At 48.3% G+C, this 16,450-nt stretch overlaps 1 protein-coding gene across 1 annotated transcript in view; it reads left to right on the forward strand.

The window, feature by feature from the left end:
* The window catches only part of LOC144488651 (ras-interacting protein 1-like), a gene marked incomplete at both ends in the record, with an annotated part of 75,686 nt that extends 59,747 nt beyond the window's left edge, over window positions 1-15,939 (forward strand). The window contains 3 exons of the mRNA XM_078206722.1: window positions 2,071-2,215; window positions 4,451-4,647; window positions 15,375-15,939. Of these exons, the coding sequence (XP_078062848.1) occupies window positions 2,071-2,215; window positions 4,451-4,647; window positions 15,375-15,939 (907 nt within the window). The remainder of the gene's footprint in view (window positions 1-2,070; window positions 2,216-4,450; window positions 4,648-15,374) is intronic.
* Between the last annotated feature and the right edge of the window lie 511 nt (window positions 15,940-16,450).

Below are 16,450 nucleotides of genomic sequence, written 5' to 3' on the forward strand. Positions count from 1 at the left end.
ATTCTCTATCCTCACCAGTCACTGGCTGAGGGAGTTTGGTGTATTGAAGCTGCACCATAGCAGAATGACAGTCAGCTCTGGGTGGGAGCTGCCCCCAAACGAAAACAGGAACCCATTCTAACTCGATAAAGGTCTGTATCACTGTCACCAGCTTTCGGAACAGGCTGTCCCTTCGTCAGGTGGAGTGGCATTTGCTACCAAATAAACCTGTTGGACTTTAACCTGGTGTTGTGAGACTCCTTACTGTGTTTACCCCAGTCCAACGCCGGTATCTTCACATCATCACTGTCACCATGCCAGAGCCCACACCAACCCTGTACCCACTCCCTCAGGGTTCTCCCCTTCCCCACGACCAATCCACGCACCTCACTCCCTGAGCTTTACACCCATCCAGAGCCCATCCCCTTCCTCACTGCCAATCCCAACCCCCTTCTCCCCCATTCTCCTGGTGATGGGGTGGCACAGTGGTTAGCACTGCTGCCTCACAGCGCCAGGGACCCGGGGTTCAATTCCCGGCTTGGGTCACTGTCTGTGCAGAGTCTACACATTCTCCCCGTGTCTGCGTGGGTTTCCTCCGGGCACTCCGGTTTCCTCCCACAGTCCGAAAGACGTGCTGGTTAGGCGGATTGGCCGTGCTAAATTCTCCCTCAATGTACCCAAACAGGCGCCAGAGTGTGGAGACTCGCGAATTTTCACAGTAACTTCATTGCAGTGTTAATGTAAGCCTACTCGTGACACTAAGAAATAAACTTCAAACATTATGCTGCTATCCAGGCCCTGTTTTGATCACTGCAGGGGCACAGGGAAGAAGGACGGCAATGGCATAGTGGCACTTTCACTGGACTAATAATCCAGAGAACCAGGGTAATGCTCTGGAACCCGAGTTCGAATCCCACCACAGCGGATGGTGAAATTTGAATTCAATGAAAATCTGGAATTGAAATTGTAAGACGCCACGATATAAATCTGTCATTTATATTAATGATTTTCACGAGAATATAGGAGGCACGGTTAGTAAGTTTGCAGATGACACCAAGATTGGTGACATAGTGGACAGTGAAGAAGGTTATCTAGGATTGCAAAGGGATCTTGATCAATTGGGCTAGTGGGCTGACGAGTTGCAGATGGGAGTTTAATTTAGATAAATGCAAGATGATACATTTTGGTAGATTGAACCAGGGCAGGACTTACTCAGTTATGGTAGGGCTTTGAGGAGAGTTACAGAACAAAGAGATCTAGGGGTACGGGTTCATAGCTCCTTGAAAGTGGAGTCACAGGCGGGCAGAGTGGTGAAGAAGGCATTCAGCATGCTTGGTTTCATTGGTCAGAACATTGAATACAGGAGTTGGGACGTCTTGTTGAAGTTGTACAAGACATTGGTAAGGCCACACTTGGAAGACTGTGTACAGTTCTGGTCACCCTATTATTAAAAGGATATTATTAAACTAGAAAGAGTGCAGAAAAGATTTACTAGGTGCTACCGGGACTTGAGTTATAAGGAGAGGCTGGATAGACTGGAACTTTTTTCTCTGGAGAGTAGGAGGCTGAGGGATGATCTTATAGAGGTCTATAAAATAATGAGGGGCACAGATCAGCTAGATAGTCAATATCTTTTCCCAAAGATAGGGGAGTCTAAAACTAGAGGGCATAGGTTTAAGGGGAGAGATACAAAAGGGTCCAGAGGGAGGATTTTTTCACACACAGGGTGGTGAGTGTCTGGAACAAGCTGCCAGAGGTAGTAGTAGAGGCGGGTATAATTTTGTCTTTTAAAAAGCGTTTAGACAGTTACATGGATAAGATGGGTATAGAGGGATATGGGCCAAATGCAGGCAATTGGGACTAGCTTAGGGGTGAAAAAAAGGGGCGGCATGGACAAGTTGGGCAGAAAGGCCTGTTTCCATGCTGTAAACCTCTATGATTCTATGATGCTGAAGCCCATCTGGTTTTGAGGGAAGGGAATCTACCATTGTTACCTGGTTAGGCATACATGTGAGAGATTCAGAGCAATGTCCAGTCCCTGTGTGAATACACAGATAAGTAACTATGATGAATGTTCACTTTCTTCTGCAGGCTAACTGGAGGTCGCTGCGTAATGATTTTTTCAGTTTGAACCCAGCCCAGCTTCATCACATGCTCAGGGAGTATAATCCAGGCCGGGCTTGCCCACCGCTGTGGAGCCCTGTCACTGAGGACCAGCACACAGCCCTGAGAACAGGTGAGCACCGTGATAGGTAGACATGTTTATTGCACCAATGCTCATTGAATTGATTAATTCAGAAGATGACATGATTTTTATTTCAGGCATTCGCTACAATATTAACACTTCTAGCACAGCATGGGTTAGATGATACCAAGATTGGTGGAGTAGTGGATGAGGTGGAGGGCTGTTGTAGGCTGCAAAGAGACATAGATAGGATGCAAAGCTGGGCTGAAAAATGGCAAATGGAGTTTAAGCCTGATAAATGTGAGGTGATTCATTTTGGTAGGACTAATTTAAATGTGGATTACAGGGTCAAAGGTAGGGTTCTGAAGACTGGAGGAACAGAGAGATCTTGGGGTCCATATCCACAGATCTCTAAAGGTTGCCACTCAAGTGGATAGAGCTGTGAAGAAGGCCTATAGTGTGTTAGCTTTTATTAACAGAGGGTTGGAGTTTAAGAGCCGTGGGGTTATGCTGCATCTGTACAGGACCTTGGTGAGACCACATTTGGAATATTGTGTGCAGTTCTGGTCACCTCACTATAAGAAGGATGTGGAAGCGCTGGAAAGAGTGCAGAGGAGATTTACCAGGATGCTGCCTGGTTTGGAGGGTCGGTCTTATGAGGAAAGGTTGAGGGAGCTAGGGCTGTTCTCTCTGGAGCGGAGGAGGCTGAGGGGAGACTTAATAGAGGTTTATAAAATGATGAAGGGGATAGATAGAGTGAACGTTCAAAGACTATTTCCTCGGGTGGATGGAGCTATTACAAGGGGGCATAACTCTAGGGTTCGTGGTGGGAGATATAAGAAGGATATCAGAGGTAGGTTCTTTACTCAGAGAGTGGTTGGGGTGTGGAATGGACTGCCTGCAGTGATAGTGGAGTCAGACACTTTAGGAATATTTAAGCGGTTATTGGATAGGCACATGGAGCACACCAGGATGATAGGGAGTGGGATAGCTTGATCTTGGTTTCAGATAAAGCTCGGCACAACATCGTGGGCCGAAGGGCCTGTTCTGTGCTATACTGTTCTATGTTCTATGTTCAGATACAGAGTAAAGCTCCCTCGACACTGTCCCCATCAAACACTCCCAGGGCAGGAACAGCACGGGGTTAGATACAGAGTAAAGCTCTCTCTACACTGCCCCATCAAACACTCCCAGGACAGGAACAGCACAGGGTTAGATACAGAGTAAAGCTCCCTCTACACTGTCCCCATGAAATACAGTAAGAAGTTTAACAACACCAGGTTAAAGTCCAACAGGTTTATTTGGTAGCAGAAGCCACACAAGCCGGCATCTCCACCCCATGAAATACTCCAAGGACAGGAACAGTACGGGGTTAGATACAGAGTAAAACTCTCTCTACACTGTCCCCATCAAACACTCCCAGGCCAGGTACAGCATGGAGGTAGATACAGAGTAAAGCTCCCTCTACACTGTCCCCATCAGACACTCCCGGGACAGTTACAGCACGTGGTTAGATACAGAGTAAAGCTCCCTCTACACTGTCCCCCCCATCAAACACTCCCAGGACAGGTACAGCACGGGGTTAGATATAGACTGAAGCCTTTTCATTTAGTGGAGTTGGGAGGAATGTTCTTTACAAAGTAAAGTTAAAGTTTATTTATTACTGTCACAAATAAGGCTTACATTAACACTGTAATGAGTTACTGTGAAAATCCCCTACACGCCACACTCCGGCGCCTGTTCGGGTACACTGAGGGAGAATTTAGCACGGCCAATGCACCTAACCAGCACGTCTTTCGGACTGTGGGAGGAAACCGGAGCACCTGGAGGAAACTCACGCAGACACCGAGAGAATGTGCAGACTCTGCACAGACAGTGACCCAAGCCGGGAATCGAACCTGAGTCCCTGGTGCTGTGAGGCAGCAGTGGTAACCACTATGCCACCATGCCACCCTGTGCAGTGTGTTGGAACATGGCAATCTGCAAAAATGGGGTGCATGTAATTATTACCTGTCTCATTCTATCTGAGCCTTCACTTCAGTCCTTGTCGCTGACTCATTGCTATTTTTAAGGAATTTGGAAGGAATCCTTTCCTGGTTGATGTGGGGGTGAGGTTTGCATAAAGAGCCTGAATAGCCTTGAGTGAGAGAGAGCTGCTGAGTGCTTTTAAACCCCCTTTATGAAAGAAGGGATAAGGTAGTTCTTGCACTGTAAGGGATGTTGAGATTTAGTAGTGATCACCTCAGCACACTGCACCCACTGACATCTCTGCATTCTTGTCCTCAGCTGCTATCCTGGAAAGCTTTGACAATCACCCGCCCCTGATCCTGCCATCCAGTGCTTTCCACATCGAGCTTGGCAAGTCCATTGCTGACCTGGGCCTCCACTGTCAGCTGGAGCGTATCAAGGAATTTCTCCAGAGCCTGGAGCAGCCGGAGATCCTGGCAACACCTGAACAGAGCAGTGGGAACCAATCCCAGCAGGTAAACAATGACTGGCATTCGGAGGATGCAGGCAAGCAAGTACAGTGACGTCGTGTGGAGAGAATCTTGCACAGAGATTGGAGGTTCTGTACAAACAAACCTGCTTTAATAATATCTCGCTTATGTAATAACATGATTCCAAGTTTTAAAAAAAAATCTGAAGGAATATTTCTGTTTACCTGTTTCCTTTTTTAGTCATGATGTGGAGGTGCCGGCGTTGGACTGGGGTAAACACAGTAAGAAGTTTAACAACACCAGGTTAAAGTCCAAGTTGGACTTTAACCTGGTGTTGTTAAACTCCTTTTTTAGTGGCAGCTTTAAATTGCAAGAAAATGTTTCAGGCTCTGGGGAAAGAGCAGACAGCGGAACTGACGGGAATGCTGTTTGATAGAGCTAGTACAATTGGCTAAATGGCCTCCTCCTGTGCTGGATCATTCCATGATGATGTTCCTCTCCAGCTGACTCCCAACCAGAAAAAATAGTTATCTCAATTCACCCTGTCAATACTGTCTAATTTTAAAAACCTGGATTAAATCTCCCCTTAGCAGTCTGCGGTCCAATAGAAAGTAACATTGTCTCATGCCTCGCTTTAGATCTGTAATTCCCAATGGTAGGTTTACCATCGTCTTGTGGACTGTTGGTACTCTGACCATTACCTGCCATTTGCTGCTGAGATTGTAGAGTTCATTGTGTTTACACAGGGTCTCTCAGTGATAGCACCGTTTCCCAGAATTGATCAGACTTAAAACTTCTTTGGAAACTTTCACGGAAATTGGGAATGGGATGTTGGTAATTGTGACCCCCCCCCCCGGCCTCCTCAAAACCTCCTGCATTATTGTGTTAGCTGGGCAGGTGTGTGTAGAGGTGAGGGGGGTGGGGGTGGGGGTCAAACTGTACCAGAACACTTGCCTAATTTACCAAGTAGTAAACAGCCAGAGCATTAATCCTTTGACCATTTCAGGAACAAGCAAGGTCTGCACTGTGTTGCAAAGAAGATCTTGACATTTAAAGACATTCAGCCTCTGTGTAAATGTAGCCTGCAAGAAAACACATACAGGGGAGCACTTGAGATTCCAGAGGTCATGAATCTGTTACTGTGTCTATATTAAACTCTGTCAGGCACTGTCACGCTGTATATAAAACACGTTATCTGTGTATATCCGCCAATATTAAATAAGGAGTGTTCCTGACATTTATCAATCTTGTAACGACTATTGAAAATTGTTCAAAGATTGATTTTCCTTGAAACTAGCTTCCTGACCACTGCTGATCATAAATATCATAAATGGGACAAAAACAAATCAAATATTAGCCCACACACACTGAAGATGGTAAACCTATCCCATCACTGCAAACGTGTCTGATTCCAGGCTCTGCATTGTGGATGTTGGGCCGTTTACAGATGAGGGTGGGCTGATGATCCCTTTCTCATCTGACCTGAGAGGATCTAATGGGGATTAATTTTGAAGTGGATCTTACTCGTCCACTGTAGCTTAGGAACTCTGGGAAAATCAATGTAAATGGTCCCAGCCCAGCAGGACCGGGGTGCGGGGAGAGGTTGCATGGAAAATTGACCCCGGTATGAAGGGTTAATGACTGTCTTGTTGCATAAAGAGTCAGTCAGTCAGGTAAGTGTTAATCAGCAGTCATTAGTGCTTTTTCATTCCATTCCGGCTGTTATACCACAGAAAGCGCAGTGCCAGCGTTGCGTACAGGATATTTACACAGCGTGGGCTCGTCAAAAAACAGGAAAAAACATGTGCATTATGTCCCATCTACCATTGGATCTCTGGCTCAGATCAGGTGCTGAAGAGTTTATGTCTCACAGATCCACAGGAGCACAGAAAGGAAACATGTATCACTGGCTCCACACCTCCACTAACACACTGAACATTCATCGGAAAATGATGAAATATCGGTGGAATTTGTGAGAAATGGAAGTCTCATTGTCAGTATCGATTATCATTTGATTATTAATGTGAAGTTGGGAAATTAGATAATGAACATAAGGAGAAGTAAAGATATTGAGAACCGCCCCCGCCCTCCCCGCCGCCATTTGTTTGTGGGGTTAAATGGATCGAGCGGCCAGAAAGGGCAGTGGAAGTAGATTCGATAGTAACATTCAAAAAGGAGTTAGATATCTGTAAATACTCAAATCAATTTTCAGGGCTGTGGGGAAAGAGTTGGGTCATGGGGTTAATAGGAGAATTGTTTCAAAGAGCCAGTACAGACTCGATGGGCTGAATAGGCTGTGAATGTGTTGTATCATTCCACAACATGCTGTGTCCCATGTACAAATCTCACCTCATCTGGTCACACTCATTTCAGTGGTTGCTGATTTCTCAATCCTACTTGTTTACTCTGTAAACAGTGTTCAATGGGTGAATGTCATGCTTTAAGAGCTTCCAGAACAATTGAGGAATCAGCAAAGTATCAATATCTCTCTGTGGCAGCTGTGCCTCAGTAAGTATCATCTCTGAGTCAGAAAAAGAGAGTGGGTTCAAGTCCCACTCCAGAGGCTTGAGTATATAATCCAGACTGCCACTCCCAATGGAGCCTTTAGGGAGTGCGGCACTGTCAGAGGCACTGCTTTATGGATAAGGCACTAAGCCGTCTGACTGTCACGTGGATGTGAAATGTCCCCAAGCACTCTGTTGAAGGGCTGTTCTCTCCCTGCTGTGGAGATGCCGGCGTTGGACTGGGGTAAACACAGTAAGAAGTTTAACAACACCAGGTTAAAGTCCAACAGGTTTATTTGGTAGCAAAAGCCACACAAGCTTTCGGAGCTGCAAGCCCCTTCTTCAGGTGAGTGGGAACAGAATTGTGAACAGAATTCCCACTCACCTGAAGAAGGGGCTTGCAGCTCCGAAAGCTTGTGTGGCTTTTGCTACCAAATAAACCTGTTGGACTTTAACCTGGTGTTGTTAAACTTCTTACTGGGCTCTCCCTGCTGTCCATGGTACGGTGTTCCTGCTTCAACAAATCAGATTAACTGGCCATTGTCTCAAGGCAGAATGTGGGATCTTGTTTTGTGTAAATTGACTGTTATGTTTCTCTACGTTATGTGATTACACTTTTAGAAAGTACTTCATTGGCTGTAAAAGACTTTGGAACATTGTCAAAGTTGCTACAAAAAAGTTCTTTCTTTCCATTTGCATATTGGAATAAGCAGAAAGTGATTCTGACTGTGGTTACTGAGTTTGCAGTTACCGAGTCCCAGACTGCCCACCACATTACTGCCGTGCTGGCAGAAGGAAGTCAGTCAATGAATTGTATATTAATGATTCAGATTGTTCACACGCATTCTTCACTGTGTCACTGGATGGATTGATGTCAATTCAACAGGGCGATGGTCAGTGTACAGTGTGACTGGGTGGCACAGTGGTTAGCACTGCTGCCTCACAGCGCCAGGGACCCAGGTTCAATTCTGGCCTTGGGTAACTGTGTGGAGTTTGCACTTTCTCCCCGTGTCTGTGCGAGTTTCCTCCGGGTGCTCCGGTTTCCTCCCACAATCCAAAAGGTGTGCTGGTTAGATGCTAAATACTCCCTCAATGTACCCGAACAGGTACCGCAGTGTGGTGACTCAGGGATTTTCACAGTAGCTTCATCGCAGTGTTAATGTAAGCCTACTTATGACAATGATAAACAAATAAATACATTTTTCGAACAGTCGGGGCAGACACAGTGGGCCAAATGGCCTCCTGCACTGAAGGAATTCTAGTCACTGTAACTGTACAGAGTCGCTGTTTATTCAGGGTAAGAATCACTCACTGTGTAACTGTACAGAGTCGCTGTTTATTCAGGGTAAGGGTCACTCACTGTGTAACTGTACAGAGTCGCTGTTTATTCAGGGTAAGGGTCACTCACTGTGTAACTGTACAGAGTCGCTGTTTATTCAGGGTAAGGGTCACTCACTGTGTAACTGTGAGCCTTGATAGTGTGGTTAGCGTAACAGATTGGGAGAAGCACAGTAAGCAGTTGCAGAGTCAGATGAATTCCTGTGAGTAGGAAGTGGTGATGTGTAATGGTTGGGTGTAACTTTCTATTTTTGGACATTCTGACGCTTGTTAAAATTACTGTAACAATGTGTGATACATTGAACTGCAACCTGAGGGTATCTAATTGCACATGTGGGTCGTGAACCCATTCAGTCTCCTGTTACTCCTACAATCTTCTGAATTCCAAAGCACAGAGGTCGCAGGGCTGCCAAGTTCTGCTCACGTGATGCCCCCTCCTCACTGATGAGCTCAAACTTACAAATCTAAAAATCTAAATTATATCTTTTCCCTGCCCTCTTCTATGGGACTCCTCCCCCTTGTTATGTAACGGGGCTGGGATCTGTAACGGAATGTACACATTGTCTGTATCTTTAAGACTTGATTACCTGTAAAGACTCGCATTCCAACCATTATTTTGTAAATTGAGTTTGTGTCTCTGTGCCCTGTTTGTGAACTGAAATCCCACTCACCTGACGAAGGAGCGGCGCTCCGAAAGCTAGTGGCTTTTGCTACCAAATAAACCGGTTGGACTTTAACCTGGTGTTGTGAGACTTCTTACTGTGTTTACCCCAGTCCAACGTCGGCATCTCCACATCATGTCTTTAACTGGGCCAGGATCTGTAACGGGACTGGGTTCTGTAATGGGGCCGAGACCTGTAACAGGGCCGGAATCTGTAATTCGGCCAGAATCTGTAACGTGGCCAGGATCTGTACTGGGTATGGGTGCCATAACGGGGCTGGGTGCTGTAACGGGGCTGGGTGCTGTAACGGGGCTGGGTGCTGTAACAGGGCTGGGTGCTGTAATGGGGCTGGGTGCTGTAACGGGGCTGGGTGTTGTAATGGGGCTGGGTGCTGTAATGGGGCTGGGTGCTGTAATGGGGCTGGGTGCTGTAATGGGGCTGGGTGCTGTAACGGGGCTGGGTGCTGTAATGGGGCTGGGTGCTGTAACGGGGCTGGGTGTTGTAATGGGGCTGGGTGCTGTAATGGGGCTGGGTGCTGTAACGGGGCTGGGTGTTGTAACGGGGCTGCGTGCTGTAACAGGGCTGGGTGCTGTAACGGGGCTGGGTGCTGTAACGGGCCTGGGTGCTGTAATGGGGCTGGGTGCTGTAATGGTGCTGGGTGCTGTAACGGGGCTGGGTGCTGTAACGGGGCTGGGTGCTGTAACGGGGCTGGGTGCTATAACGGTGCTGGGTGCTGTAACGGGGCTGGGTGCTGTAACGGGGCTGGGTGCTGTAACGGTGCTGGGTGCTGTAATGGGGCTGGGTGCTGTAACGGGGCTGGGTGTTGTAACGGGGCTGGGTGCTGTAATGGGGCTGGGTGCTGTAACGGTGCTGGATGCTGTAACGGTGCTGGGTGCTGTAACGGGGCTGGGTGCTGTAACGGGGCTGGGTGTTGTAACGGTGCTGGGTGCTGTAACGGGGCTGGGTGCTGTAACGGGGCAGGGTGCTGTAACGGGGCTGGGTGCTGTAGCGGGGCTGGGTGCTGTAATGGGGCCAGGTGCTCCCACCCCACCAGATTAGTGTTCAGGCAATGAGGAGGTGATGTCTTGAGTGTCAGCTTGTTCCTGAGCCCACGAGGCTCTGTAGTAAGCTGCATTAATTTGAACTGTTGCAGACTGAAGTGAGCCTGGGCTTGATTCAAACTCTCATTCACCTGAAGCTTAACTTATTTGACTTTGTGTTCCACCGATGGGTACACAAAGTACTCAGTACTTCTGTTCTGGGATGGGCCAAAGCAGTAATGTTGGAATAAACTGAACACATGTTTAAAAGGCAGCTTTGTCACAGCATCGGGACACACTGTGGACAATGTGGCATATTGGAGGCAATTAGGAGTCTTAACTTACAAAGTGTTCAAAGCAGCACCTCAAGTGAATAAGGCCGTAAAAATATCTTTAATACAGGGTTTTATGTAAAGAGGGTTAGGATCTAAGAATAATGATGCAACTGTGGATTTACAGGGGAGGTTTGGAGTACAGATTGGTGAACATACTAATTTGTGGCCAGCAATTACTTGGTGGTGAGTCAGTCATGGAGTTTGACCAATCTGCTTGGAGAATAGTCTCCCCGGGGTTAGTAGGGTCGGTTCACAATGCAGCAGCCAAGCTGAATCAGCAGCTAAATGAAAATGTCCACTGGTTTGAGATTTGGAACAAACTCCTGAAACAGAGGGCAGGAGAGAGAGAGGGGGACCGATCGGTGTGGGACAGGATTCTTCTGAATGGTGGTGTTTTCCTTTCTGGAAATGTCAGCAGAGAACACATCCTCACCGTAACCGCCTGTCCCCTCCGCTGTAACTGCCTGCCCCCTCGTTGTAACCAACTGGTCCCTCGCCCCCCCTCACTGTTACTGCCTGCCCCCCCCCCCCCCGCTGTTACTGCCTGCCCCCCGTTGTAACCGTCGCCCCCCCGCTGTAACCGTCTGCCCCCCGCTGTAACCGCCTGCCCTCCCGCTGTAACCGCCTGCCCTCCCGCTGTAACCGTCTGCCCTCCCGCTGTAACCGCCTGCCCTCCCGCCGTAACCGCCTGCCCTCCCGCTGTAACCGCCTGCCCTCCCGCCGTAACCGCCTGCCCTCCCGCCGTAACCGTCTGCCCTCCCGCCGTAACCGTCTGCCCTCCCGCCGTAACCGCCTGCCCTCCCGCCGTAACCGTCTGCCCTCCCGCCGTAACCGTCTGCCCTCCCGCCGTAACCGCCTGCCCTCCCGCCGTAACCGCCTTCCCCCTCGCCCCCCCTGCCGTTACTGTCTGCACCCCCCCACTGTTACCGCCTGCCCCCCTGCCGTCACAACCTGCCCCCCGTCCCCCTGCTGTTACTGCTTGCCCCCTCGCCCTTACCACCTGCCCCCATCCCTCCACCATAACCGCCTGCCATCCCCTGCCGTTACTGCTTGCCTCTCCCTGTCTTTACCACCTGCCTTGCAACCATTTAACGCTCCAGAAAGCATTAGTTGGCTTGAGATGGGACTGCTGTCCCTCACTCAGAAGGAATTCGCACCTTGGAGAGCTGCCAGTCAGTCTGACTGTCTCATTCCCGCAGCACTAAAGCTGCGGCGGACAGGACTGAGACTGCATGCAGCCCACAGAGCCCAGGTCCACTCAAATGTGGGGGGATCCTCAGGGAAGGGGTGGTCCAGAGGAGTGGGGGTGCCTTCTGAGCTCCCTCCTCCTCCCCCTCTCACTCCACCCCTGGACAAACCCACCACTGGGGGACGTAAAATTCTGCATGTGTTGTACTTGGATTTCCAATCTGTTTTCCCATTTTACATTCTCAGCTCATCCAAAACTCTGCTTCCTCTTTCCTAATTTGCACCAAGTCCTGGTCCCCTATCAGCCACTGTCACATTGCCTCCCACTTCAGTGACACCTCAGTTTTAAAATTCTCATTCTTGTTTTCCAATCCCTGCATGGCCTTTCTCCTATCGCTGTCAAAATTGATAAGCTGCTGCACAAGACAAGAGCTCATGGTGCTGGGGGCTATATATTCGCACAGATAGAGGACTGGCTAACCCTCGGGAAACAGATTATCAGGTTAAATGGGTCATTTTCAGTTTGGCGAACTAACTAACTAACTGACTAATTGATGTGCGGGGCAGCACAGTGGCATAGTGGTTAGCACTGCTGCCTCATAGCGCCAGAGACCCGGATTCGATTCCTGGATCACTGTCTGTGCGGAGTCTGCATGTTCCCCCCATGTCTGCGTGGGTTTCCTCCGGTGCTCCAGTTTCCTTCCACAGTCCAAAGATGTGCAGGTTAGGTGGATTGGCCGTGCTAAATTCTCCCTCAATGTACCCGAACAGGCGCTGGAATGTGGTGACTAGGGGATTTTCACAGTAACTTCATTGCAGTGTTAATCTAAGCGTTACTTGTGACACTAATAAATAAAACCTAACTAGTGGAGTGCTGCAGGGGTCAGTGCTGAGGCTCAACCCTATATAATCTGATTTAATGACTTGGATGAAGGGACTGTCTGCATCATAGCCAACTGTTCTGACGGTACGAAGATTGATCGGAAAGCAAGTTGTGAGGAGGATACAAAGGGCAGGATTTTCTGGCCGTGCTTGCCTCAATACCGGAAAATCCTGCCCGAGGCCAACAGACCTTTGTATGGTCCCTCGCCCGTTACGATTCCCCCCAAAGACTCTGCAAAGGAATATCGATAGGTTAAGGAAGTGGGTAAAAAATTGTCAGGTGCAGCATCATGTGGGATAATGTGAGATTGTTCTGCTTTGGCAGAAAGAATTTTTAAAAATTAAGTGGAGAGAGAGAGAGTGCAGAATGCTGGAGTACAGCAAGATCTGGATGTCCTTGTACATGAATCATAAAAGATTCAGTATGCAGGTACAGAAAGTACTTAGCAAGGCCAATGGAACGTTGGCCTTAATTGCAAGTCGGATAGAGAATAAAAGTCGGGAAGTCTTGCTATAATTGTCTGAGGCACTGTTGAGACCACACCTAAATTGTACAGGTTTGACCACCTCACTTAAGGAGGGATACACTTGCATTGGCAGCAGTTCAGAGGGAGTTCGCTGGAGTGATTCCTGGGATGAATGGGGTTGTGTTTTGAGGAAAGGTTGAGCAGGTTGGGCCGATACTCATTGGAGTTTAGAAGAAAGAGAGGTTATCTTATTGAAACAGATAATATCCTGAACAGACTGGACTGGGGGTGGAATGGATGCTATAGAATCATAGAATCCTACAGTGCAGAAGGAGGCCATTCAGCCCATCGAGTCTGCATCGACCACAATGCCACCCAAGCCCTATCCCCATCACCCCATGCATTTACCCTAGCTAGTCCCCCTGACACTGAGGGGCAATTTAGCACGGCCAATCCACCTAACCCGCACATCTGGGAGGAAACCAGAGCACTCGGAGGAAACCCATGCAGACATGGGGAGAACGTGCAAACTCCTCACAGACAGTGATCCAAGCCAGGAATCGAACCGGGTCCCTGGCACTGTGAGGTAGCAGTGCTAACCACTTACCACTGTGCTGCCCCTGTTGGATGGACAGGAAAGTGGAGTTAAGGCCGCAATACGATCAGCCACAATCTTATTGAATTGTGCAGATTTAAGGGGCTGAATGGCCTACACTTGTTCCGAGTTCTAATGTGAATGAAACCATGGCAGTGTCAACATTTAAAATAGATTAGAAAGGTGTTTGAAGAAGAGGAATATGAACAAAATGGCCACACAAATTAGCAGCACTCGCGGGACATCGCTCCTGCCTCAGCTCCTCTCCTGCTAAAAATCTCATTCACACTCTTGTTCGCTCCAACTGTTCCAACTCCCTCCTGACTGGTCTTCCATTTTACAAACTCTGCTCATCCAAAACTCTTGCTCCCTGTGTCCTAATTTGCACTAAGTCCCGTTCCCCTGTCACCCACTCTCCCCGTTCCCTCCATCGTCCAGCACCATCCCCTAGTCCCAGAAACATCCTCTCACCAGCCACCCTCCCAGTCCAACACCAGCTCAATTTTAAAATTCTCATTCTTTCATGAATGAGAGGGGAGAGGGGAAGAAGCAGGCAAAGGGACCGGGAAACAGCGAGGGCGGGGGGTTGGGGGAGGGCGCAGAGACACAGCTAAACCTTGCCTTTATCACACTGGGACATTCCAAACCTTTTTAAAATCTCATACAAAACATTTCCTATGTGTCATCAGTTTGGACTGGGAATGGAGTCAGAGAGATAACTGATGAAGTTGACCCTATTCATTGTGTGAGCTCTTTCATTTCCCTTTCTGAGTATGTGTGGCACTCAGCACCAGAGAATTCACTGGCTGAGATTGAGGGTCATGAACTCCTTTCATCCTCATTTTATCAAAATTCCTCAATGACTCCTTGTAGCAGTAAATCAGCGACCGGTGAGGGGCTGAACCATCGGAAGCAGGAGGCCTCTGATTCCAGCTCGGGCCTGGTTTCTATCAGGACAGCAAATTGCAGTTAAAGCACTAATCTGAGGGGGGGTGAAATTCAACACTCTGTATTCTGTGGGGATAAATCGATTGGCTGGGTGGGGAATGAGATGAGTTTTTGGTGACAGGATCCACACCAAACGCAGTCACCACCCAATCAGGAGCCTTTCCCTTTTAGGAATCCAGGACACAGACATTCGGCCTCAACAGCAAGAAAATGCTGGAAAATCTCAGCAGGTCTGACAGCATCTGTGGAAAGAGAATAGTGCCAACGTTTCGAGTCTGGATGACCCCTCGCCAGAGCTAAAGACAGAGAAAATAGTGTGAGATTTTTACTGGAAGGGTGAGGGGGGTTGGGATTGACAAAGATGTCGAGACAAAAAGACAAAGGGGATGTAAACAGTGGTGATCAAGGCTAAGAATGGTGTGGATAGCGGCCATCAGGATGTGTACACGGCAGAACAAAGTAAACTGATGTCAAAGGACAACCTGAGGCGTGTAACAGATATCCCTGGTGGGCTGAGGGAAACAAGATGGAAAGTCAGATGGAAGAAATGAAAATTTAAAAAAATAATAATATATAAAATAAAAATAAATAAATGGAGATAGAGTGGAGGTGAGAGTTCAGGCTCTGAAGTTGTTGAACTCAGTGTCCAGTCCGGAAGGCTGTAAAGTGCCCAATCGGAAGATGAAGTGCTGTTCCTCCAGTTTACGTTGGTTTTGAGTGATCAAACCGGCAATCCTGAGGGCAGGTTGCAGAAAGTTGAGGGTTAACTGGAGAATTTGTAACTCTCTTCATAACTTCTTCCCTCTGTTTCAGAATGCATCTCCAAGAGCGGGAACAGATCCAGATGCTGGAGCAGGAGCAGGAACAGTTCTAGGAACAGGATCAGTTCCAGATGTTGGAGCAGGATCAGTTCCAGATGTTGGAGCAGGATCAGTTCCAGATATTGGAGCAGGGGCAGTTCCAGATGTTGGAGCAGGGGCTGTAGGGATGAGGACTACCAGCTCTGCAGATGTTTCTGGGCACTGTGCCAATCAGGACGCCACTTGCCACTCCAGCTCAGTGGTCCAACCAGTGTATGGAAGGAAATACTTGCGAATGGACCGTTCTCTGTTCCATGGCCATGCCCCGAGCAGCCTTCGATCCTGTCAGGCTGAGCTGGCACACAAGCTGAAGAGTCTTCAGCTCCAGAGCAGTCTGCCTGGGCAACAGGACATTGGTCAGAAGAAGTTGGCTCTGGATCCCTCTTGCCTATTGACCCCACCCAACACGCCACAAATATTGGAGTTGGCCGAGGGTGAGAGTGATCCCGTGGAGCTGGCCTGCAGACGAATGGTTAATGGTGACCAACTGGAAACATCTAACGGGAACAGTCCACAAGGTAAGACTGCGACTGGCTCTGGAGCCCAGAGCCAATTTTAAAAATCCTTCCAATCGCATGGAAAGAGAGAGATTACGACAGGAAAATCTTCTGTCTTTCCTTCCTTTCCTGCTTCCATCTATTTTGTACACTTTTCTTTGTGTCTCATGTTCTCTACCTCTTTTTCTGTCTTTCTTACCCCGGTTCTATCCCTCTCTGTCCGAGTCTCGATGTCCCTCTCTCTCTATTGTTCTCTGTGTATTATCCATGCATTTCTCACCTTTTCTGATATCTTGTATTAATGCCGCCCCCGATTCTAGTCTCAGAGGTGGCAACATCTTCCCGAGATCTACCCAATCAAACCCTTCCATAAATTTATAGATGTCGATTAAGTCTTCCTCAGCATTCTCTGTTCCAGAGTAACAAGTCGCAGTCTGCTCAACCTTTCTTGATGGGAATAATCTCTCAGCTCTGTCACCATTCCAATCATTTTCATGCATTTTCTGTCCAGGTTGAGGCTACTTCCTGCAGG

The sequence above is a fragment of the Mustelus asterias genome, unplaced genomic scaffold (genome assembly GCF_964213995.1).
Source record: "Mustelus asterias unplaced genomic scaffold, sMusAst1.hap1.1 HAP1_SCAFFOLD_1740, whole genome shotgun sequence".
Classification (NCBI taxonomy): domain Eukaryota; kingdom Metazoa; phylum Chordata; class Chondrichthyes; order Carcharhiniformes; family Triakidae; genus Mustelus; species Mustelus asterias.